Below are 27233 nucleotides of genomic sequence, written 5' to 3'. Positions count from 1 at the left end.
CATGCCACCCGCCATCGACAGTGATTGACAGGTGATGGCGGGTGGCATGTAACAGGTTCGGTCGAACCATCCTGGTATGGCGGGGACTCTGGGTTTTTAGGATAATGAAATTGAATAGCCTACTGAAATATACAATTCATTTTATGAACTTATATTTTCCTGAAATATTTATTAAATAATTGTTTTTAAAGTATTTTTGCATGGATTCTACTTTTTAAATATATGTATATTTTTAAATCTCACGTACCCCCTGGACTGCCTTCACGTACCCCCAGGGGTACGCGTACCTCCATTTGAGAACCACTAGTCTACTCCATAGACAGCCTACGCCACGCACAGCAGGCCCTAGGCAGCCTGATAACATATTCCTCATTAAATTCATTTCATAATAAATGTCACCGAAAAGCAATGCTGTGCTTTCAACAGGCTTCTTCCTGTCAAAGTAAGCAGTCCTTGGCCAAGATCAGACAGAACATGGGCCAGACTATGCCAGCAGTCAAAAGTCTGATGTTGGAGACCAGGCTGTGTTGTGTCTGGATTTAAGAATGCTGTCAGCTCCACAAGTCTGCCATGGCCCTCAAAACATGGACCATGTAAACGTGGGGAACACTTATAGTGCCAGTCCTTCTCTCTCACACACTCTCTCTCCTCACACTGTACTTCAGACAAAGAGTTGAGGGACAAGCACTTACATTTTAAAAATGTGTTTGTATGGCCCAAGTATTACATCAGAAAATGTTTTTAAATCATTACAAGCCTTTAATAAATCACATTTTCAGAGATATGTGGGTCTACTGGTTGCCTATCTATGACAATGTGGCTCTTTCATACTACATCCAAATAATTTGAATGAATCAACTGAAAATACTTTTTCATGTGAGCAGTTCTCATATTTAGGCTGCCTCAATATCTTGATTTATATCAAACATGCAATTAATTTGTTTGTAGCATAACATTTAACATTTTAATGCACAACACAATCACACACTGTTTTCCTCTGATTTTTGACAGGTTTGAATGATACTGAAACAAAAATAAGAAAAAAAGGTACCTCTCAACTGAGATCCAATATGGATATGGTCTTCCAGGTGTCCTACAGCCAATATTGAGAGAAAAGACAGATTTGGTCCAAAGTAACCTCTGTGTGTATGTAAGATGGATTGTAAAGAAGCATATCCAAAGGGCAAAGTATTGATTGCCGTTGACTGATCAATGGCTGTGACAGAGAAACAGTTAATGCAGCAATACAGAGGATTAAAGATGGATTGTGTGCAGTGTCATGGGTTGCTGGTGGCCCGAGGCTATGGCTTTCACTCTCTCTCACACACACACACACACACACACAAAGCACTAGACCAGGTAACAGCTCATTCAACCTAAGGACTAGAATTCTCTGCAGGGGTGTTGGGTAGACACAGTCCTCTCCTTTCTGTTGTGACTGTCTAGGCTAGGCTATCTCGGCAAACACATCCATTGTATTAAACCCGCAGGCACTTCCACCGTTTGCCGTCCACGTCAGCATAAAGCCTGGGAATCAAAACGGCGCAGTGTCTCCCCTTCTCCCCCCGCTTGCCTCCGCTGCGTCCCAACCCCTCTGTCTTTTTTCCTCCAAAGACCCCCTCCCTTTTCTCTCTGACGAACGATCCTTAAAAAAATAGCCGCGACAGTGGTGGTGGTCTGTCTCAGCTCTCTCCGAGTGTCTCCCTGAGAACGAATTGCCTGTGATGTAAACTGTTAGGTTCGTCGCATTTGAGCAAACGTTTGGTTGGTTTTAAAAAATCGCATCGGTTGCAAGTGAATGATAATGGCAAATTTAACGTGACCACAGACGCGACTTGGAGATACCACCGAAACCACGCGCGGTCCAGTAAATCTCTTTTCGCAACATTATTAACTGAAGCGCGGAGATAACCGATTTCATCTACTGGGGCTCTGTTTTGTGTGAAGCGCGGAACTTGGATTTTGTACACTGAGACACTGTGCAGTGTGCGCATCCACCGTGTCGCCTGTTCGAAGAAGAGGATAGTATCTTAATATTGTGGTACCTTTTTTTAGATAAAAGTAGCCTGCAACTGTTTTTGGTGTGGTTGTCTGTGCCGTTCACAGGAAGATCGGGATTTCGGACCGCGCACGTCGCCTTGTTTTACCTTTTTGCAAATCTCTTCTCTTGTGTGGATCTTTAACTCGCATTGTAACAAATGTGCACCTGAGACACTTCAGCTTAGTCCGTCATAGTGGAGGATACAACCTCGTGGTATTGGTTCATAAACAACCATTTTCTCTAAATGCTACTTTGTGCGTTCAGTATTTTTGTAAACAGAAGTTATCTGTGAAGCAAGGTGGCTTGTTGCCTAAAGTTGAGACACAGGTATCTGGAAATTTGCTGTTGTCAAAAGGATTGACTGATTCACTTGACAGGTGTTTCAGACTAAAGAGAAACTCTGGTAACATTGTCACCAGAATAGCCTAAAGACAAGCTATTGACAAGCTATTGCCAGTGCTGTTTTGCCCAATAGCCTACGATTTTTGAAGTGAACTGTTGTGAATATACGTTTATTTGGGTTTTGTATTTTAATGTTTCAAACTGTTGTGTATGGCAGTGCGTCAGCTGTCTTCATACTTTGACTGACCACTAAAAGACGCGCGTGAAAGGGCGTGAACTTGCTTGTCTGGTAGTTTGCACCCCAAAGGCTCGAACATTCCCCTTCTTCAGTACACCCGCGTTCACGCAGTCGGATCGACGGCAGCCATGGACCTGAAGGCAGATGTGGAAGAGATGGACTGCGAGCAACCACCTCCCATTGAAGTTTTCGCCAGCAGGTCCACGCTGCATGGCATCTCGCACATGTTTACATACGAGCGAATCTGCATCAAGCGCTGTTTGTGGATCCTCTTCTTCATGGGCTCCGTCAGCGTGCTGCTGATGGTGTGCATCGACAGAGTACAGTTCTACTTCGAGTACCCACATATTACTAAACTGGACGAAGTCACGGCGCCGCTGATGGTTTTCCCCGCCATCACCTTCTGCAACCTCAATTCCTTTCGATTCAGCCGCGTGACACGGAACGACCTTTACCACGCAGGGGAGCTACTTGCACTTCTCAACGGAAGGTGAGCGACAATTGTGTGTGTGTGTGTGTGTTACAGTGGAACCATAGGTTAGTGTAGTGCCTGTCCTGCGTTGTGCATGTCCATCCTGATTACACCTGACCCGAAGCACCCCCTCCACACACACACACACACACACTATTATTTCGACAGTATACTTAATTGTATATTAATGAATGTAAATATAATTAATTATTAAGTCAGAAAGATTCCAGAGAGATTCCAGTTCCAGGTCTGTTTCTTTTCCAACACAGTGTGAAAACAAATAGCCTCTTGTGCTCTATCCATTTTTGACTGTTTCCAAGCTGTAGGCCTATAATAGTTTCAAGCAACACTCTGACCCACAGGGCAATATGAATATACATTTATAATGGCTAAAAATAATTGTATTAATTTATGAGTCCCAGGCTGTGATTGACAGGAGGCTAATGGTGAGCCTCTGCCATCTGGCTTATTGGTTACAGGCTTTAGAAGTCTCACCTAGAGAGGGCCACATATGTGTCACTGATTGAAACTATCCTCCTCCATCTGCCACTGGGACACTAGTTGTCATTTTCTACCTCGAAGTGTGTGTGTGTGTGTGTGTGTGTGTGTGTGTGTGTGTGTGTTGTGTGTGTGTGCGTGTGTTTTGTGTGTGTGTGTGTGTGTGTGTGTGTGTGTGTGTGTGTGTGCGTATGTTTTGTGTGTGTGTGTGTGTGTGTGTGTGTGTGTGTGTGTGTGTGCGTGTGTTTTGTGTGGCAGCGGGCTGGCAATTTACCCTAGCTGTCCCACTTGCAGGGCATCACCGCCTCTTTTCCACCTGAAAGAGACTCCGTTTATCAGAGGCATACACAACAAATATCGAGACAGATCTGTTTCATTACATGTAAGCGTGCAAATGATTCAGGGCATTTGTGACTGTTCATCTAATTTCACAAAGCGGCACAGGGTGTCTATAACTCTTGGCTGACTGTTGGCCTAACTCCTGATGAAAGAGTAGGCATGGCTGCTTTTGATTTAATGGCGTCCTGTACGCCTCAAGGCAGGAGATCTTACTCCTTCTCCTGTCCTCACCCTTATAGACCTTCATTGAGAAATCAGTACAGATAATATGATGTAGTGCTCTACAAAATGTCAACTCTTATTCTTGTTTATCCCTGAGTTACCATTAGCTCGACTTAGTTTTCTGTGCCTTCAGTAATGCCTTAGGAATGCCATTTGTTTATGTAGTTGAAGGGTCTATATTGCAACATCCCCCATCTGTGTCTACTCCAAACACACTTGTTGAATGTTAGTGTGATTAAAATGTTCTAAATCAAATGTGTTTAGCCAATCAGGCGTGGTGGAACTGATGACTTAAAGGCACACTATGCAGGTTTTTTAGCTTGATATGCAAGTTTTTTTTAAGCTTCATTTACCTTCATTTACCAGCTTCAGAGTCATTGGAATGGTTATATTACTTTTTTCGGGTTGAATGGTGGCCGTGTCGCTTCCCCCTAGCGCCTGTGAGCGGAAAAAACATCCTTGCTGTGGGCCGGCGGACCGACGGCCTCAGTGTCAGGAAGTATAACGAGTGTAACAAATTGCTTTACTGCATTCAAATACACATACACGCCAGGCACCGGCTAGAAAAAGGTAGCGATGGAGTTTCTCAGACATTTGTCATGACAGAGCCAGCGAAAAAGAAGCAAAAACCGAGAAAACAGTAAGGAAATTGCCAATACTGCATAGTTTACCTTTAAGCCAGTCACATACAGCAGGGGCAGGTGGGAGATGTGCGTTCTCCACGGCTGTTCATGTAAAACACAGTAGACAAATGCTGTGTTCCAGATAACTTGTAAATTAGATAACTGATGTCTCACTTCCCTTTCAAATATTATCCATCATTTTCTGACCTCGTACCAGAGAAAGTGCAATAGAATGCTAAAGTCAAATTGTTTGAAGTAGGTTCTCTAATACCAGCTTTGTGGAGTACTTAGTGCTGTGTTTGATAATGAGATCAAATAATCTGAGTACACAGAGAATAATATGATGATGGTTTCAATACCACAAAAAGATGGTAAAACGTCTAAAACAATTCATTGAGCAAGGCTCTTCTCAATGCAAAATAATCTTTTTTCCCTGGATATTATTTTAAGAGGAGGTAGTTTGTAAATATAACCATGTTCTCAAAGTTTCCTCTGAGCTTTTTGATGGTTTGTCTTTATTTTGGATTATCGGCACACAGTGGTGGACTATAGGAAACGTGGGTGGAGTCTAGTTTCTGTAGACTGTGATCTCTTTGTTTATACCAGAAAACATCTGGAGTATATCAGGGCACTTTCCAGTAAATACAAAGACCCCTCAGAAATTTCCTGTAAGGAATTTCCTTCTTTGCTAAAGTTACATTTTCTGGTAAATCAGACTAATATTCAGTTAGACACATTTCCATGCAGAGAGAGGCATGACTCCCTCAGTTCTGTCTCGTTCTGATGGTTTTGTTTTAAGTTTAATTCAGCCATTAGCTTGAGTAAGGCTGCTCAGCTATGCCACTCTAGTCAAAGTCTTTGTCAGCTCAGTTCTCAGCATGGGATAGGAAGCACATTTTGAGCTTATTTAATTTGGCTCAGTGTCCTTTCACTCTCTGACCAGTGGCAGTTATCCTTATGCTGTGGAGAGTTACCCGACCCTGGTGCAAATAGACAACATTTTGGTGGTGGTGACACCAGGCTAGGCAAGGCTGAATTCATTTGGGAAAGTAGGATGGCAACTTTACTGTATAACTCCAAAATATAAAGGTTTCAGGGTATCATTAAGATGTGTAGGAAATTTGCAGCTACAAACTTAAACAAATTTACACAGGAACAAGGTCAGGATGTCCAATTCTGGCTGATCCTGGCCACCCCTTGTAGAAGTTGTGTCTGTCAGGCCACAGATACAATTGTATACATGCTGGTAAAACAAATTTAAAAACTCATTTATCCCAGCTGCTGTTGGCCTTTAAAAAACTCAGAGTGTGACAGGGGCGAGGGTTGGTATCTGCCTGACTGCTCTTGTTCTTTTTGTTCTGCTGATATTAGAATGGATAGTGCTGACTGTATAACAAATAGCCTATGGAGGTAATAATGATGTCACTCATCCTTGATACATCATGAAATGCCGATTTAATTTCATATTAATGATAATGTGGATGTTAATGTGCAGAGTGTGGACCCTGAATGTCAGATCTTTCTACTCCAAGATCTTCCTTAAAGGTGCAGTCAACAATTGCACAGGAAGTCGTGTTAGTTTATGTTTATATTTAAATTTATTAGCAGACGCATTTGTTCAAAACAACATGCATTATATTGTAACGTGCATGCGGGTGGTCAAGCCGTTGTGTTCTGTGTTAATGTTCCCAGGGTGCAGTGCGGTTATTAACTGTGGTTATATATGTGTTATGCTCACGAGTATACAGTGTGTGTTCATCTAATGGGCTTGTGAAATAGCATCTGGGCTATTTTCTTGAAAGAACCAGCGCTTAACCTTAGAGGCAAGGCAAAATACTCTGTTCAACCATTTTGTCATCTGTAAGGTAACACAATGTAGGAATTCCCCCTTTAATCAATTGTCAAAGTACTGGATACCCATAAGGGGTACCGAATTCATCCAAAACTGACAAAAAGGGCATGGTCCTACCCGCAACAACGTTACATAGTGCAATACAAGGCGTTCTGGACGTGCATCGGCAATCTAATAGAGACTCCATTCTTGTTATTGTGAGTCAGTGTGGCAAGCCATTATTTTAAGGTAGAAGAACGGTAAAGGTAAAATTGTGTAGCTTTTACTCTTAAGGAATAGCAGGCATCTACATCTACACTGACAGACCCACATAATGTTGTAGGCCACAAACTATCGTTATAACAAAATTATAGTCATTGATCTTAGTTTAAGGTAAGAAAATGACAATACCATAGTTTAGGCAAAGATTACCTATGCGAAACTCAGGGCAGAGACGATAAGGTCCTCTGCTGCAACTTGTAGAGTTGCACATATTGAGGTGGGCAAACTGGGCTTTTTGGTTTTCAGCAGGCTGGAGAAGGTGTGATAGCCTTTGTGAGGGCAGTCACCCATTGAGACACTATCTATTGTCCAGATATGTGCTGTTTGTGTCTGTTACGATACTGTGTTGCTAATCGAGCACATAACGAAGAGGTCAACCCACAGACCAGGTAAATAGCGGGACAAATAGCAGGGGCTACATGCAAAGTATTTTCATGGAAACTATCCTATCTATCCTATATATCCTATCTATCCTATCTTAAAAGCAACAACATGAAGGGAGGAATGCACCTATAGGCGCCTAGATTTGGTATCATCTTCAAATCCATCTTCATGCTTTACGGTCGTGTGAAGGACAAATAGACGCACCTGTCTTTCCCATTAGTCAGCCAGGTGAAATAATTCTTAGAATTTCTGTGGTCCAGATCTGAGATTCTGTGACGATGACAAATGGTAAATGGACTTTTGAGCACTTAAAGCACTTAAGAGTACTGATTTACATTCAGTCATTCACACATTCACTCACAGACGGCAGAGACACAAACCAGGACAGCAGGAGGGGTTGGGTTTCTGTTTCTTGCTCAAGGACACTTTGACAGGGTCAAGAGGAGTTGGCCTCAAAACAACAACATGAACGACTCCTATCTATTTAACCACTACTAAACATGCTTTTTATTAGGCCATCACTGCTGTTGTTTGAGCTTACAAGGTTTTTGCATTGGTTCTTTTGAAATGGCACTGCTCAGATAGTGTGTGCAATGAGTAATTCTACAGAACTACCATGTCTCTCCTCTGGTTTCTGAAGTAATGAAAGACAAATCAAAATAAGCTTTGTTTCTCTCACGAGGGCGTGGATGAAATGAAACAGGCTTTTACAGATTGTTGTCTAGACTTTAATGGCACTTTATTAGTGTTTAGTCTTTAATGATTCAAATCTAATCAAATGCTAGGTCTGGGCACTGAGACACTGTCATGGAGAGGGGGGAGATACATAGGGGAAGATCACATGCATGTTAACATCTAGGGTGAAAAATAAACATTTATACATGTCTACAATGACAAGTGGAGTGTCAGGCATGAAGGGTTTGTGCTCTAGAAAAACATATTTATCTTAGTAATTGTCAAAGATACAACCAACTTTTTTCTTATTCTATTGTTGTTTTATGTTATACTGTACATATTTCCCTTTTTATGGTTTTGACATGAAAAATAAAAATAGTAAACAAGTAAAAATACATCTTAATGGCGTTTACAAACGGAAGTTCGGGAGGAGCGTGACAGAATTTGCCACGCCTCCTGCTTCAATCAGTCAGGTTACTTATTCACAGTCTACCTGTCGAAGTTGCAGCATCGGTGTTACTCCGCTCGCAACCCACCACCTCCTCTTACGCCTCCCGTCTTCCATAGTTAAAGAATAAGGGGGTGTATGGGGGAATCCTGCCCGACTCCTGCCTGCGCAGTCGACTCCGGCACGATTCCGCAAAGCCCTTCAGGACCATGGCCAGAGACCCCGCCAAACATGCTCTTCTATTATGCTTTTATGTATTATGCGTGTATGTCTTTATGCAAATTCAGGAATGTGAACTAGTGAAAGGGTTTTTAGGAAACCTTTCAAATATGCTGTTCTGTAACTTTGTTACTGTAACTCCGTTATCATGAAAGCAGTCCCCCCCCCCCTCAATGGCATTAAGCCTAAAAAATGTATAGTATAGGAAATCTCAGGATAAAATGTGTAACTCCGTTACCGCATGATCTTCCCCCTTAGTATTCTAAAACGGTTAGTTCCAGTCCTTGATTATGACTGGCTGAATTGTGTTTGATGCCGTTGTAAAACATATCACAACCCTTCACATTGACCACATTTCGTTCTATATTACTGCACCACCATAAATTGATACAACAGTTAGAGTCTCTGCGTCTGCATTTCTTGGCAACCTTTCTGATAGAGGAAATATATTTCTTGGCGGAAAAATGATTATCTAAGAATAAATTGTTAGATTTCTTGTGCATTTATTTTATGAAATCTGGCCAGGTATATCATGTAGTAATCCTTATAGAAAAGCAATAAGCCACTTGACTCTGTAGGTACCCCGCTGTGCGTTGTGCCTAACAACGCTTAGTTGTTCTAAAATAAGTATAAGTATATATACTCTTGATCCCATGAGGGAAATTTGGTCTCTGCATTTATCCCAATCCGTGAATTAGTGAAACACACTCAGCACACAGTGAGGTGAAGCACACACTAATCCCGGCACAGTGAGCTGCCTGTAACAACAGCGGCGCTCGGGGAGCAGTGAGGGGTTAGGTGCCTTGCTCAAGGGCACTTCAGCCGTGCCTACTGGTCGGGGTTCGAACCGGCAGCCTTCTGGTTACAAGTCTGAAGCGTTAACCAGTAGGCCACGGCTGCCCTAAATCACGGGAACCTACAGCCTCTATTGGCCTAGGATTTTAGCAATCAGTTGAACAAAGTCTCAGCCAGTCAGTAGTCAAGTCAGAAATCTCAGAGAGCTTTATTCACGGCACCGGAGACCCACGTCGTGTTGCTACCAGACGCAGTCTGCGGTTCCACAGAAAAGACAAACTTCTTATAGAGCATTCGTACAGCTTACATCTCCAAGTATGGTATGACAGGAATCAAGATGAGCACATCACCTGTTTTGCACAACATCGTATGATCGAAGGATGTAACCCCTAACAACCGACATCAGTGACATTTACCCAAAGGCCGACCTAACACACATGAAGGTGCCAACCCTCCTAGTAGGATATGGCTGCTCTCAGTGCCCCTTCTATCTCAACAAACAAGCACTAAGGCCCAATCACCTTGAGGAAGAATGCCACTGATGCAAATCTTTCTGATCTTTCATCAGCCCAATTTCTGTTCACCCACACACTTCTGTGAATAATCTGTGCACACAAACAGAAGTAAAAAGAACACACGAGTAAAGCATACAGCACACACATATATGGAGCCTTTAAGGCTAGAAATTTCTTAGGGCACCTCTTGGGGCTAATTGCTTAACTGAATAATGGTAGAGAACATGTGGATGAGATTATGACCAGCGTATAAGTAACAGAATATTTTTATTTACTGTATACATGAAATAAAATACACAGTTGCTGGAGTTTTGAGAATGAAAAGTTGCCCCATTCTTGCTTGATATGGGATTTCAACTGCTCAACATTCTGAGGTCTTCTTAACTATGTTTTTGGTTTAATGACACACCAATGAACAGGCTTGGACTGCAGGCAGACCACACTTCTTCTATGGAGACATACTATTGCAATATGTGCAGAAAGCAGTTTGAAATAATCAAAGCCCTCCTTTAAAAAGATATGATCTGGATGGCAGCATATGTTGCCCAAAACTTGTATTTATCAATCAATGTTTATAGACCTGTGAAGTTCGCCTACAAAAAGGAACCAAAGCTGCCATATTTGCCCATATAAGGAGATCCGGGTGTTAATTGAAGCTAACTACCTAAGGCAGGTTGCATTGTGAGTTAGCTCTGGGGTAGCAAAGATCAAAGTGTGGCGTCTCTTCACGTACCAAAGATCACAGTATCCACTCAAAGGCAGAGGACAAAACTGTGTAGAGCAAATGTCTGCATTTCCGATTTCTTCGTCCCTGCGAGAGTTTAACAGGTGCGATAATTCAAAATCCCCATATTATTTTCCCATTGAAACAATCTCAAGATACCAGTCTCTTTGTTTGGGCAAAGATGGTAGCTTTTTTGTAGGCGAACTTCAGAGGTCTTTTGTACTTTTCCAGATGTGCAAGCTGTCCATGCATTAATGCACCCCTATATCATCATAGATGCTTGATTTCAAATTGTGCACTAATGAAATGTTGGATGGCCCTTCTCCTCTTTAACCCAGAGGATGTGGAATCCATGACTTCCAAAAAGAATTACAAATTTGAATTGCTTCTAACCACAGGGTACAGTAGTTCTCTACTTCACCTAGTCCATCTTAATTGAGCTTTGGCCCAGATAAGACAGCAGCATTTCTTCATAGACAATTGTTATTGGAAGTTTTCTTGATCCCATGCAATGGTTTTCATTACAGAATTGGGTCTGTTATTCATGCTGTGCCATCTGAGGCGATAATAACTGCCATCCAATATTGTTTTTCATTCCCGTCACATGCATAGAGAGATTTCATACATAAACTTTTTTACCAGATCTAGGCCTACTTCATAGGTGTCCTGATATAAAGAATTAATAGCCACCTTATTAGCCAATCAGAAAAAAGTATTTCTTGTCTCTGGGGGATAAGGGTGATTATACCTCTGAGTGTGTGTTGATTCTAGCTTGTTCACATGAAGCCTGTTATCAGTCATGAAGATATGGTCCATGGTTGATAAAGGTGCTCTAAGCGATGTTACTGTACGTGGTTTCTTAGCTAAAACATTTTCTATCACATACTGCAAACATCACCTCACCATCCGCTAGCTGCCTGTGCCTTGAATACACTGTAAAAAAAATGCGGTCTCTGTGGCTAGCCTAGGCTCCAAAAACGGCAAAAAAACCCAACTTGGTCCAGCCTGGACCATAAAAACATAACAAACTGTTCCAGCCAATCACAAGATGAGATGCGAGTTTAGGAGAGTTTCAATTGCATGGGAGGGAGGGGGAGTGAGTAGCAAGCTAGCTCTCGGGGAGGGAGTAGCAAGTTAGCTTTCTGTTTTGTTTCAACAGAAGTGACATGACCAGACATCGCTTAGAGCACCTTTAAGTCAGTTGTTCCTCATGGTACAGGATATTTGTTCTGTGTGTATCCTCAAAGAATGGTTCGTACACCTGTTTGTACTCTGTAGATCGGTTTTACGGTGTAGCTTTCTGATGTTTGGCACCGCACTCTATAAAAATTTTTTTTTTTTTTATGATGTTTTAGGTACCAGGTAAGACACAGAGAGGAGTATGTACATCCACAACAAATACAAAATGCAGTGTCCTCTTTCCCTTATAGCAGACAGACTGCCCCGGCTAATTATCCTGTCAGTTGTCTTTTTCTGTGCTTCATTGTCAGTTGTCTTTTTCTGTGCTTCATTGTCTGGTGTCTGTTTCTGTTGTTTTCAGATTTCATTTTGTGTCTGTTGAGGAGTTGACTGAGCTTTTGTGTCATTGTGTGTGCCCTTCAGTTGTTCCACACCTGGCTATAACCTGTGTTATGTCCTTATCCTTGTCTCTTTATTTGGGATTGGACTACTAAGTGTGTGTGTGTGTGTATGTGAGTGTGTGTGTGTGTGTGTGTGTGTGTGTATTTGCCCCTGATTGACCTGTTCCTTGCCAGCCTTGGGCCTTAAGGCCGTGATAAATGGAAATATAACTCTGTGTTCGAGATGGCACTGTAAGCTTCAAGCTTCGTCTCTCACTATTTTTCAGGGTCACAAAACCCTTGGAATATTAATATCTCCAATGTATATTATTATTATTATTACAGCAACAGGCAAACTCACCGGGAGATTTGTCATCAGCTTTGTACGGCCATATCGGTTGAGAACGGGAGCGACGAGTCCTCACTGAACAGCTGAGTCATTCAGTCAGAAAAAGCTTAACGCAAAGCCTCCCCTCTGCCATGCTGTTGAGTTTTAAGACCCCTCGTATTAAAAAGGCCTAAATGCATTAACCTCTCAGAGCTGATTTTATTTAACGGCCAGCTGATTACCTGAAGATATTACTGCAAGATAAAAGCTGGCAAGAAAGATGGAGTGGCTGAGTAAGTGAGTGAGTGAGTGAGTGAGCAAGGGATGAAGTGGGTGAGCAAACGAGGGAGTGGGTGAGTGAGTGAGTGGGTGAGCAAGCGAGGGAGTGGGTGAGTGAATGAGTGAGTGAGCAAGGGAGGGAGTGGGTGAGTGGGTGAGCAAGGGAGGGAGTGGGTGAGTGAGTGAGTGAGCAAGGGAGGGAGTGGGTGAGTGGGTGAGCAAGGGAGGGAGTGGGTGAGTGAGTGAGCAAGGGAGGGAGTGGGTGAGCAAGGGAGGGAGTGGGTGAGTGAGTGAGCAAGGGAGGGAGTGGGTGAGTGGGTGAGCAAGGGAGTGAATGGGTGAGCAAGGGAGGGAATGGGTGAGTGAGTGAGTGAGTGGGTGAGCAAGGGAGGGAATGGGTGGATGAGTGAGTGGGTGAGCAAGGGAGTGAGTGGGTGAGTGGTTGAGCAAGGGAGGGAGTGGGTGAGCAAGTTTCACTTGAATTCTCCCCTTCGCTTAAATCTGTCATTTATGCGTGATAGAGGGAGTTACATTTTGGGAGGAGCAACCCCAAAATCTGGGCGTTTCTTATACAACTCTTGTGCGCATTCTGCCACTGCTTAAGCACCTTTCCAGCTACGCGCTCCGTAGAGCTGTATTAAGGTCGAGCGCCACTACAAGGTGCATATTGCTTGATATCGGCAGTAGGCCTAGTTCTACACATACAGTACATGTAGGCTACATAGAACTTTACAAATTAACATTACAGTATCAAATGTGGTGCTTAATATGCTGATAAGGCTTCATGTTTTCACCCATTACAGTGTCACACGGTGGCATATTTCCCAACATTACCTTATCCATGAGGCTACATTGTTAAATAGTGAAAAACCCTGTTAATCACACACTTTGGATATTGGAGCTCACCGACATCTGTGCATCTTCAGTTTTAAATTGAAGTTATAATCCTAGAGCCTGCTTCGTTCGAATCTGTCCATTTCTTTCCAATTTGACCGACGTCATCCATACTGTACATTTACACAGACGTCTGGACTGTCGAGCAGCGTTTACTGTATATCTGCCTGTCTCTTGATTTATTTGTAATAGAGGCTGGTGTTGTTATGCCAGTTTCTCTACTGTATTCAAAACTGCAGGTGTCAGACTACAGCTTCATTAGCATAGATACTGTACATTGATATTGTACTGTATGAGAAGCAGCTGCCATTGCAACTTTCTTTCTCAACAGTGAGTTTTTAAATTATGGATCTACACACCTCAAGCACGTCTTGACTCTAAACAAACCTCAAAGCGAAAGTGAAATTTCGTGAAGTAAATTTTTTGTTAGGCTATGTAAGGACACCATTTTACTGTAGGCTTTCGCTATTCAGTTCACCATGTTTGCATTTTCAAAATCAAAGACTTTGTGTTCTTTCCGGATTTAAATGGCATTCATAAGGGCAATGAGAAAGTCCACGTTCCACGTTTTCATATCAACCTAAATTAATGAGGTGGTGGATCAGTCTGGTTCTATTTTAAATAAATCCCGCCTCTTTCTTAAGGCCGCCTTCATTTCGATTTTGCACATTGTGGGTGTGACAGAAGCGAGAATGGGACAATACGCGTAACACAGAGGTGCGTATCTGAAGTGTATAAAAACAAGGTTTACGCACAATTTACACGTGAATGGGAGGATTTCCTCCTTAATGATTAAGCAGTGATTATTTACGGTGATGATTTACAGTATGTTGTTACAAGTTTTGGTTATATTTTAGGTTAGGGTCATCATGACCATCATGGCCATCATGAGCAGCCGTGGCCCACTGGTTAGCACTCTGGACCTGTAACCGGAGAGTTGCCGGTTCGAGCCCCGACCAGTGGGAACGGCTGTAGTGCCCTTGAGCAAGGCACCTAACCCCTCACTGCTCCACGAGCGCCGCTGTTGTTGCAGGCAGCTCACTGCGCTGGGATTAGTGTGTGCTTTACCTCACTGTGTGCTGAGTGTGTTTCACTAATTTACGGATTGGGATAAATGCAGAGACCAAATTTCCCTCACAGGATCAAAAGAGTATATATACTTATACTTATTTTAGAACAACTAAGCGTTGTTAGGCACAACGCACAGCGGGGTACCTACAGAGTCAAGTGGCTTATTGCTTTTCTATAAGGATTACTACATGATATACCTGGCCAGATTTCATAAAATAAATGCACAAGAAATCTAACAATTTATTCTTAGATAATCATTTTTCCACCAAGAAATATATTTCCTCTATCAGAAAGGTTGCCAAGAAACGCACTGTCTATGGCAAGTCTATTGTGTAATGAGTTAATCAATTAAAGTGCAGTTAAAGGTACACAATGCAAGATTTTCACCTTATAACCTTTTCCGAAGCCAACTTGATGGTAAACAAACTTGTATTGGCGAATCGTTCACCTAGCATAGCTATACAGCATAGACGTAGTGAGTTGCTACTGAGAAAACCAGGCATGCAACTTTAAGAACTGCGGCCCGATACTGCAGCCTGTTGTTAATCCTTCACCTCCACAACAAAAGCATTTTCATTGTGTACAGGGGGGATAAGTCACGAGAAGTTTGCTATTTACAACAGCAGAGTAAAATATAAAAAAATCACGACTCTAGAGGGGGCTCTACAGTTGCCAAAAATACCTAAACCTGCATAGTGTACCTTTAAGTGACAGAGTGTACTTACTGAGTAATGACATTTCTAGGACTTATTTATAAAGACATTTTAAGTTAGTACAGTTACAGGTTAATCAAACGCTAACCTTTTTTGTCGATTTGCATAAAGGTGTCTAAATACCAGACAACTTTAACTTTACCTTTTGTACCTAGAGTTTGTGGTTTATGGTAAAAGACAAGTTAGCAAATTGTATTGATTGGGGGATGCGTAGACTTATTGCCTAATTAAAACATACATGGCATTTTCATCTGTGATGATCTATACTAAACAGATGGACAGGTTTTATGTAGAACTTGCAAGCCACTGCATATTCCTTCTGCTAGCCACTGTGCATACCGGTATTCTTTTACTTGTAACATATGTTTTGTGGCAGTATTTATATTAGGTTTGGCTTAGATGTGCATGCATATGCATAAATATTCTCTCTTCCCTCTCTCTCTCTTACACACACACACACACACACACAGACACATAGAGAGAGAGAGAGAGTGTGTACAGAAAGACACAGCGTGATAGCATGAGCATGAAAGAGAGGCAGTGAGAGAGCTGTTCATTATCCATCGGTGGAGTGATATTTTTAGAGGTATTGATTGGTGTTCTTGAGCCCTGTAGGCATTTAGCTGTGGAGCACACATGTGCATGTCACCATCTCCATCACCATCTGAAGCTTCCGCCCTGACCCCTGCATCTATCATATTACCCCACGCTAGTCTCACATGCTTTCTCTTTTTAAGCCCTTCTCCTCTCCTCTCCTCTCCTCTCTCTCACACACAGACGGGCTCTGTTACAACCAGTCAACTAGGGCTTTCAGATATAACCTCCGGAGTATATGCGGTGGTTTGTCAAATGGAGGTCCTACCCTTCGGATGATTCAGATATGATGCTAATATGCGGACCTTATAGCCTACTGACCTTATACGGACCTACGCACAAAAGAAACATCACCGACACGCCCTCTCACTAGGTGTGAATTTTAACCGCATGTTCTACGCTTTGTTCAGACACAGCACATTTACATAATGTACAGAGGAAATACTAGGGGGGGAGCAGTAGAACAACCGGCTGAGTCTGGACTTCCATATGACCGTTTATGTCGTTATGTCAGATATACGGCCCCACTGTTTAACATCGGCCGAACCTCCGGTCTTACACGTATGTCTGAAAGGGTGAGACAAGACGAGAGCAATCATGATGACAGGGAAACGGAGACATTTGCCAGCATCGTTCAACAAGCACATTGAACAAGGAAAGTAGGCTACAACTTCCTTCACAAGCAAAGCTTGTCTATAGCATTCATTTCTAGCATTCATTTATGGCATGGACGGATGAGTAAAAGAAAATCTGTCGGTCTGTCCGAGTGACATTAAAGCCTAGCTTAAAGTGCCCGTATTATGAAAAAATCACTTTTTCTGGGATTTGATGTGTTATTGTGTGTCTCTGGTGCTTCCATACACATACAAACTTGGAAAAAAAACACCCAGGCTGTTTTGAGTGAGATAAGGGTTTCTGGATGTATCCTGCCTTCAGCCTCCAGGGTGAGCTGGTCAAAATCGGCAAGCTTTTGACGTCACAAGCCGAAACATTTCAATATTCCCACCCACCACCTCCTTTTAGGGCAATTACGTTACGTGAATATAACGGAAACCTATGGAGCTGCATCGAAGTGGGCAGGGAAAAGGATTTATACTTACTAAATCGTTGAACAAACGTGAATAAAAGGCACAAAATAAGGTTGGTGTAAGAGTTATCTGTTTGTTCATGGGATTCATTCTAATTCCATCATTTACATATTTCCTACAATTAGGTGAGATAGCTAAGCTAATGTTGTAGGATAGCCTACTGAAGTTCCACTGTTAGATAGCTATGGTAACACCCCCAATTATCACCACTTTTGTTCAGAAATTCTAAAACAACAATGTTTTTTAACACTTCAAAATAACATTTACTAAATGAACCTTACATTTTTCAGTAGCCATAGGTGTGTAGATTTGAACAAAATCTGGTTTGGTAGCATTTACTGCCTGAAATATCCGATTTTGTTTACCACGCTCGGAGTTATAGTCATAGACAGTAAAAGAAATGGACGAACAGACTCCGTCGTTTTCAATGGGAGGGCACTGAGTCAAATAGAACGATTTTTCAGTTGGTCCCCCCAGTACTGCGCAGACTCACACTTAACTTCGTGACGTTAGCCATCGAACTGAATCTTGTAACTCATATGATAGATACACAGAAATTCTTCTTACACTTCCTTCGCCTTCAAAGTCATCAAAGTTAAACATTTATTTATGTATTATTATTAATATCATCCTCACCAAGTCGAGTTAATGTTGAAGCTACCATAGCCTACATGATCATCTTCAAAAACAGTCATGCTAAAACAAAACAAAGTTATAGCCTTGAAGCTAATCTTTTTTCCACTTTTCCGACCTACGGTCAATCCATCGAAAACCTCTGAAATGATTAGTGCCCTTTTTAAAAAAATTAGGTTTACTTTTTTATTATTATTAGGTTCCCTCTGTGTAATGCTTTACCTTAACATACGGTCGTGTATGCTAGGTTTTGCTTATGAGTTACCGTCATAGACAAGGTGGACTGAGCTTCTTATCCAAACAATACGGTTATCTCCCTACGGCGCGAAAGAGAGATTACGTCAAAGCTAGCTTCCCTCCAACCGAACAAGCTAACCGTTCTTCTTACGGGTAACCAACGTTACGGACGAGCTAGTGGAGTCTGTTTTGCCTTTGTAGTGTTTATGTGGATTACACAGAAGTTACAATATCGGCACAGGATATATGTTATATGAAGTTATGGTATTTCAAAAAAATCTTACAATGAATGGACTTCTATGGGAGTTAGCAGAGAGGTGGTCCCTCCAGCCTACGTCGATTCTTCTACTTCCGGGAATTCGCCTGCCCCCTTGGTTATAGTGCTGGCCTGATGGGTCGCCTATTTACACCGTTTCAACGGCACATGGCGGTTAGACCGAGAATTCTCGTCGTGAAATAAAAATTCCACTGGAGCTCCAAGCGGTTGTGTACACGCAGCCTTACAACACTGTTTACAGCTCTTCGAGTCACGGTAAAATGTCATTTTTGGTACATAGCTAATTTAGATACACCTATGGTGTGGGTGGTTGCGTTTCTATAGGAGTCCGCTGTCTTGGTTTGTATAGAAATGGAAATTATGTGACACATACCGGTACACGCAAGACGGTGGAAATACGGGACCGGTGGAAATAGGGGAGCTAGTTCCGATAGCTAGCAAGATAACCGTTTTACATAGAGATTATGGTAGGCTAAGTGTAAGCTATGGGCTATACTATGTAAAACGAAGTTGTAGTAGATGTTAGGGGATTTTGAATCGGCGTGTTTCAGACGTTGCATAATCAACACCCCACCTCTCCACACCAAGCCTCCAAGTTCAACTGTTTTTTAAGCCTACATATCTCAGAAAATAATGTAGATACAAGCTTAAACCTTTGCACAGTAGTTGTTGGGTAATATTTAGCATTATTGACATAAAGTATGAAGCAAAGCCAAGATGGTCAGGCTAGGCTGGAGGCATTTGTTGATTTGGCACGAATGACCCTGGTAACAGTTAATGGAGTGGGGCGTGGGTAAGTGAGCAGCAGCTCATTAATATGTGATGAGCAGCAGAAACAGCACACTTTGACAGGGACTGAAAAAGAGTGTAATAGAGGTAGGTAAGAATCTTTTCCTACAAGCTATTTCCAGCAAACAACTTCAGAAACATGTTTTATGGAACTCATAGACCTATTTTAACTTGTTGAAAAATAGTCATAATATTGGCACTTTAAATAGATCCATATAGGCCTAGCCATTGCCGTAAGGTTAAATTGTGTGTAGGCTACCCTACTATGGTGAACTTATAAATCAGACTTCAAGCAGTGCAAAGCAGCAGGGAATAGGTACTTGGAAATGACTGCTTTTCAGCCACCTGATGCTTATTCTGGTGTAGGCTATGATAAGATAGTATACAGAAGTGTAAAGTGTATCAATTAATATGCAAGTAGCCTATATTAAATGAAATGTATAAAATTAGACTCTTAAAGTTGCCTATATGAGTAGGAGAAAAGGAAACAGGTGTAAAGGGGAATTAAAGGGCCATCACCAGGTTTTTTTCGGAGGGGGGGGGGTTGCTCTGTTGGTTTCTCATGAGTAGCCTATTAGTTTGTGTAGTGCTACACTTTGTGTGTTCTCTGCTTTCCATCTTCATTTTGGAGCGAAGAAGTGTATGAAGGATTTAAAGGGGAAGGGCCTTTACTTCCCCGTAGATTAGCTTTACCTGCCTATCCACCATTCAGTCAGTAGACTAAATTTTTTCCTGTTCTCTTTTAAAGATCGGATCGGGGTGACCCATACATACCTTCGCTTTGGGCCCCCAATTTGCTAAATCCACCACTGCACACACACGCACATCTCCTTCAGAGAGCCAAAGTTATTTTCAAACCATACGTTTACACATCAACACTTCCAGATCTGACACCCTATATATTAAAAGGCCCTGGCCAATCGGAGACAAGTGACTATCATTTCACACCTGTCATCTTACTCACACTCAGCATATCCCTCACTTGCTGTAACTGTCTGTGAATAAATCAATCACTCAATTGGTCATCCAACCTATCAACGAACCGATCTGATCAATCAACCAACCAACCAACCAACCAACTAACCAATCAATCAATAAATGCATTAATCAACCAATTGTCATTTTGCATGTTTTGTCTGTTCGAATATAGCTAGTGAGTGTGGGTGAGTGTGTCTGTGTGTCACATCAACAATGCCTTGGGCACCCCAAAATAATAAAATGTTGAAACTGAAAATTTAAATTGGCAGCAGATTAAAGAAGTATTCATCTCACACATCCATGTTTTTTTCCCTATCACACACACACACACACACAGACATACACTTTTCCTTTGTGGCAGAGTCTTGTGCGTGACATGCTCTCTCACGCTTCTCTGACACTCCTTTGTTGTCATTGCTTTCTATTTGGCAGTAAAATAATGACTCTCAGTGTCTCTCTGAATCTCATCTCTGAGTTGCGGTCTGATGGCCTGGAACATTCCGGGTGGCTTGTATTAATAAACTCCTGTCTGTCGTGGAGACGCCCGGCGTCTGACTCAGCTCTCAGAGATCTGATTACTTCAAATTTGGCAATAAAAGCGCCTCAGATACTGGATCATGCAACACTGGCTTCGTGGTGTTTTAAGCCCCCAACATTGTATTCAAGGCAGCGCTGCCTGGAAGGCGCTAGGGTTAGGCATGGGTTTAGGTTAGGGTTAGGGTTAGGTGCCTTTAAGTGGCTGCTCTGCCTGGAAGACGATGTTAGGGGGTTAAAACACCACTGAGCGCAACACTGAGGCATCATAGTTTTTGAAGAAGGGAGTCTTTATTCAGTTGACATGTTACATGTTACATGTTATATGTGGTGTTGTGAGTGTGGGGGAGGGATTCTATGTTACTGTTGTGTTTTTTTTGTATTATTTTGTTATATGTTATATGTGCACCCCCTTCTTTTGCTATGGAACATGGGCTGATGTTGGAAATGGATTATCCCCCTGTACTGGGGACATTAAAGAATCTATAGAGGACACATAGACAACTCTACAATGACTCTTCAGAAATACCATGTTCAATATATGTTCAAATATACAGTTTGTCACAATTATTAATTTTTCAACTACATTGTGACAGGACATCATGAAAATTGTCGCATTATAGGGTCGAAGAGAGCGAGAGGAGTAGTTCGCACACTGAAAGAAATGACTTAAACAAAGTCTTCAGAAAGGAGTTTTTCCATTTAATTTTGGGAGCAAGAGCAGACGTTTCAGCCGTCCAGCTAGTCTCAATGCTCGCATTGTAGGGTCTACATAAAGACATACAGTTTGCACATATAGTGGACATGTACACTAAACACACACACACGCACATACACACACACACACACACACACACACACACAAGCACACAGAAAAAATGCTGGCGCAATTGAAATGCAATTAAGCAAATGTTCAGATACAAAAACATCCGTCCTGTGATCACAGAGAAAAGAGCAGTCTTTAATTTAGCTCAAATCGCTTCATGTTTACGGCATTTCTTCAGACAGCAGCAGAAAAGAGAAAGTGCTTTTCTAAAAGATCTTTCACACACACACACACACACACACACATGTACACACCCACCCACCCACACACACACACACATGTGCACCCACCCACCCCCACACACACCTACACACACACACAAAACCTTTTACTTCTTGGCAATATCCAGAATAAAAGAGTGGGTGACAGTTCATTCCCCCAGCTTAGCTGTATCTCGCCGTGTTTGTTTGTGGTCGAAGGCCATGTGGAGTGAGGCTGTATTAGAGCCTGCCCATGCTAATCTGGAAGGCCTGCATGGAGGTAGGGAGAGAGAGAAGGAGAGAGAGATAAGGTTAGGAAGCGAGATAGAGGGAGAAAGAGAGAGAGACAGAGAGAGCAAGAGAGAGAGAGACGAAGAGAGGGGAAGAAAGTGTATTTATCCCTCTGTATGAGGGAGGAGAGGAGAGGATGCAGATGCAGTTCCTTCCCTTCCTAAACTTTCATCTGGAAATGAAAGTGCTGTGAGCCCCTAATCCAATTGTGCGTCGCTTGCACACACACACACACACCCCTGCACCCCACACAAACCCACATACCCACCCTCCGCCTCGTCTCACCTCCCGAAGCTCGCATGGCTTTGGGGAGACACACACACAGGGCCTGATATTAAAGCTTATTGTTGCCATGGCCGCGCTGCTTCAGCTAAAGCCCAGAGCCCCAAGGCATGTTTGTGTGTGCATGTGTGTGTGTGTGTGTGTGTGTGTGCATATAAGAGAGAGAGAGAGAGAGAGAGAGAGAGAGAGAGAGAGAGAGAGAGAGAGAACGTGAACACTGCAGCTTAAGTGCTCCTTTGGCAGCTTGCTTGCACCTTAAGACGTTGGAAACTTGGGGTCCAATTCAATTAAGTTTTGCCTACTTAATCAAAGCCACGGCGAAGTAACTTCGTTGCGGCTGCCTCACTGAATCAGAGCCCTCGGCGTCTCACCGCAGCTTCTCATCATGTGGGAGGAAGCTCTGCTCCGTTTCCCCATTCAAACACACGGGCTCTCACCAGCAGATTTAACACCCAGCCACTCAGGACATGTTGGCGTGCTGTAATGTGATCATTTCAGACCCGTTTGATTGGACTGAGTTGTTTGGATCTGCCTTGCTGTGTGGATGTGATAAGCACGAGACTGCAGGCTTTTTTAGACCCTTTTTTTTCCTCTTTAATAAACCTGCTCTTTGGTCGAGACCCTGGCTATTTTTACCCACGTCGGTCTCTCTCTCTCTCTCTCACTCTCTCTCTCTCGCTCTTTCACACACACATTCACACATACACACACACACATGTACGGAGAAAATTCTGAAGTGTGTGGAAATCATAAATTGACCTGACCTAAGCAGCGTGGGCTGCAGATGCAGGACATGGAAGTTAAAAGTCCAAGTCCATGCAAAGTTAATCGGGCGTTAAGAAACCAGCAACGCAGGCAAGGAGAACATGAACTTCAGAGATGGAAAGAGAGGTGGAAGAAGAGATGGAGAAGGAGAGAGATGGAGAGAGGGGCAGAGGTAGAGAGAGGTGGAAAGAGAGAGAGATGGAGAGCCCCGTGAGTATTTTTTGTACACAAATACGTAATATATTACAGAAACGTAACCTATGTTTATGGCTCAGTGGAGGATAAAAAAGAGGGAAGTGGACCCTTTTGATCCAGACAGTAAATAGTTTATGTAGGAGTAACTTTCTTTGAATTGCTCTGTCATCACTTTAAGTTCTGAGTGTAAGGCAGCTACGGAGACCTGACTGGAGTGGGAGAGTCCAGCACAGAATCATGAAGTCATAAGGGTACATGCAGTCCATGAGGACGCACGTTTAGTGGGAGCTTCACTACTTGGCTGTGCTGAACCTGTGCTTTTAATTGGAAGAGCACAATCCCAGTTTAGGGATAAAATATACCCTTAGGATGAAATAGAGTCTGAGCCAGTGCTACACATACAAGAAGTAGCAGACTAGATAGTATTTTTTTTTTAAATCTCTCTCGAGAAACGTGACCAATTAGGTGCTCACGGCGGAGATATAGCCCCGAGTTGGGATGCTGTGGGTTGTCGGAAAGCCGTAGCCTTTCTGGAGCAAATTAATTGTGAATGGTGCTGTTTGCCCTGCAATCATCTTTTTGAACCCTTACTCATTTAGGATACCCCTCCCCCACACACACACATCTCCCATGGCTGTACACACCCCCCCAAACCCCCCCCCCCCCCCCCACACACACACACATCTCCCATGGCTGTACACACCCCCCCAATCCCCCCCCCACACACACACACATCTCCCATGGCTGTACACACCCCAACCCCCCCCACACACACACATCTCCCATGGCTGTACACACCCCCCAACCCCCCCCCCACACACACACATCTCGCATGGCTGTACACAGCCCCCCAACCCCCCCCCCCACACACACACATCTCCCATGGCTGTACACACACCCCCAACCCCCCCCCCCCCCCCCCCACACACACACACACACCTCTCCCATGGCTGTACACCCCCCCCAACACACACATCTCCCATGGCTGTACACACACCCCCCCCCCCCCACACACACACACACACACACCTCTCCCATGGCTGTACACCCCCCCCAACACACACATCTCCCATGGCTGTACACACCCCCCCCCCCCCCCACACACACACACACATCTCCCATGGCTGTACACACCCCCCCTCCACCCCCGTCTTCCCTCCTCTCCATCTCTGAAATTTGCTGTTACTGGTGCCCCGTATACGCCAGTGCGGCTCTGGCTCTGTGAGTGGAGTGTTGCATTTGATTAGGGTTAAATGGAGAGCTGTTTCATGTGAGCTGAGCGGTCGGGTGGGGCCCTTTTGGGCAGCTTTTAATAACAGACGCTGCTGTTTCCAACCACTCACTCCCAATCCATTAGACCTGGCATGAATGAATTAGCCTTCCCCAACACGCCCCGAGTCGCAAGTCTGGGAACCCTCATCAAGCCCGGATAGCAGGAACTGAGCCTAAATCATGTTTTGAGGTGGTTCGCAATTTCATCATTGTAATTGCATTAAGCCCAGGTTGAATAATGACAAGTCTCACACAACCCAGGTAAACACACCGATCAACTCAGTCAGCTCTACAGTGTCTCTGTGTGAGAGATCTTTATCATACCAATAAGATGTTGTTCTTAGGTTTGTTGCGTATTTGTTTGTTCATTTACTTATTTATTATTTATTTGTGTGTGTGTGTGTGTGGGGGGGGGGCACAATTACATAAGTGGTTGTGTTATTGGAATGGTACAATTCTCAGATTTTCACAGCATCATTGAAATGATCTCATCCAGAAGTCAAATGTTTGAAGAAAGTAAACCATTGAAATTACTTTAGAATTTATCTACTTTGAAAGTTTGTCACACGTGGCTTCCAGTATGAAGACATATCCATGACAGGTAGTCTTTTTAAACCAGGATAATGCAATAGATATGGGAAAAGAGCCAATTACCAGATAGAACCCATGTAGAAATATTAACAGTGCTAGTGATTATACAAAAGGGAAAATGATCAATGACTCAAGGGTCAAAACAAAGGTCAAAAGCAAGCAAAATGCAAATTATAACTAAGCAGCACAATGGTAATAACAAAAGCAATGTGAAAGCAAGACTGCTTTAAAGATCTCACTGTACTGAGATTACCAGAGACCTCACACTATCCATCTTATTCCTGAGCCTAACATGGGCGTGTCGCCATGGCACTTCAGCATTCAGAAATCCAGTTTTCTATTTCTGGCTGAAGCTGCGTTGTATTGATTTTAATGTGATGGTAGACATTGCCTGACGCATCCTAAGCCATGTAAAAAATAACCTTGCATTTTTTTTCTGTCAGTTATATATTATATAAATATCCATATTGAGAGCAGAATTATATTATATAAAATATCCACATTGAGAGCAGGATTGTTAACATTTTTAAAGAAGCATATTCTAGTTAGCCTGCTGAGACTTCAAGTCATTATGCAAACAGAAAGGACAGAAGATGAAAATTAGGTTTCATGAATAATGTGGACACATGTGTGTGCCCATCCCACTTCCACTCCCCCAAAGTGACAAGCACCCCTCTTTTTCAGACATTGAATTCCTCACCCCTGGTGGCCCATACCACCTTACTGTGATTAGATTAGATTAGATGTCTGCCTCCTTGAATCTCCTTCCTTCCAGAAGCTTCCTCTGAACCTGCTGGTTTGGGTGCGGAGAGACCTGTAACGCCTCCTGGAGGGGAGTGGGGAGAACAGTCTGTGGTTGGGGTGAGAACAGTCTTTGATGATGCTGCACGCCTTGCACAAGCATCGATTGCCCTGGATGGCCTCGATGGAGGGGAGTGAGGAACCGATGATGTTTTGGGCAGTTTTCACCGCCCTCTGCGGCGCTGAATCTGAGGAGACCGGTGGACCTTATTTAGTCAGCACACCCCCCTGTGGTATGCCGGTATGCAGGGTGATGGTTGAGGAGGTGTGATTATCTAACCTAACAGACTGAGGTCTGTTGGTTAGGAAGTTCAGAATACAGTTACAGAGGGAAGTATTGATGCCCAGTTCACTGAGTTTGGTGATCAATTCGGAGGGGATGATGGTGTTGAATGCTCAACTAAAGTCAATGAACAGCATTCTTACATAGGTGTTGCTATTGCCAAGTTGGGACAGGGCAGAGTGAAGTGCCGTAGAGATGGCATCCTCTGTGTTCCTGTTCTGACGGTAGGCGAATTGGAAAGGGTCCAGTGAGGGTGGTAAACAGGTCTTGAGGTGGGCCAGGACCAGCCTCTCGAAGCACTTCATGATGATGGGTGTGAGAGCAACTGGGCGGAAGTCATTAAAGGTGCTCTAAGCGATGCCACGCATTTTATAGGCTAAAACATTTTATGTTCACATTTCACTTACTGCAAACATCACCTAACCAACCGCTAGCTGTCTGTGTCCTGAATACACTGTAAAAAAAGCGCGATCTCTGTGGACAGCTCAGGCTCCAAAAACAAAAACAACCTGGGCAAACCTAGCCCATAAAAACATAACAAACTGTTCCAGCAAATCACAGACGAGATGCGCGTGTAGAAGAGTTTCAGTTGCACGGGAGCAGCACGGGAGGGAGGGGGAGGAAGTAGTGAGCTAGCTCTCTGTTTTGTTTGAAAGTCAACAGAAGCGACGTTACCCAGCATCGCTTAGAGCACCTTTAAGGCTTGTTGCAGGTGGTTTTAAAGCACGTGGGCACAGCTGCCTGGGCTAGTGACAGATTAAATATGTCAGTCCAAACCTCAGTCAGCTGCACAACACAGGTGAAGTGATCCTCAATCCTTAGCTTGTGGTTGTGCTTGGCCTTCTTGATGCCCCTTTTCAGTTTAGCCCTGGGTGAGCCATATAGGCTTTGAACATCACCTGATCTGAATGTGCTGTCTCGTGCCTTCAGCAGGAGTCTGACCTCACTGTTCATCCATGGCTTCTGATTAGGGAAAGTCGTAATCCGTTTGAGGGTGGTGACACTGTTGATGTTGGAGTTGATACAATCCAGAACGGAGGAGGCATATGAATCCATGTTCGTGTGGGAGTCATGGCCTGAGTTGCGAACACACTCCAGTCAGTGT

General features: G+C 43.2%; 1 protein-coding gene across 1 annotated transcript in view; it reads left to right on the top strand.

Moving 5' to 3' along the window:
* Positions 1 to 2697: 2697 nt before the first annotated feature.
* Positions 2698 to 27233, top strand: part of LOC143104420 (acid-sensing ion channel 1-like) — a 29790-nt gene continuing 5254 nt past the window's right edge. Inside the window, exon 1 of the mRNA XM_076268473.1 lies at positions 2698 to 3111. Coding sequence (XP_076124588.1) covers positions 2750 to 3111 — 362 coding nt within the window. The 5' untranslated portion in view covers positions 2698 to 2749. The remainder of the gene's footprint in view (positions 3112 to 27233) is intronic.

This window comes from Alosa pseudoharengus, unplaced genomic scaffold (genome assembly GCF_046254945.1).
Source record: "Alosa pseudoharengus isolate Yale_2024_CS ecotype anadromous, Long Island Sound unplaced genomic scaffold, YU_APseudo_1.1 YU_APseudo_1.1_scf_5, whole genome shotgun sequence".
NCBI lineage: Eukaryota > Metazoa > Chordata > Actinopteri > Clupeiformes > Clupeidae > Alosa > Alosa pseudoharengus.
Note: the sequence above shows the minus strand (reverse complement) of the source record. Positions and strands in the feature narration are given on the sequence as shown.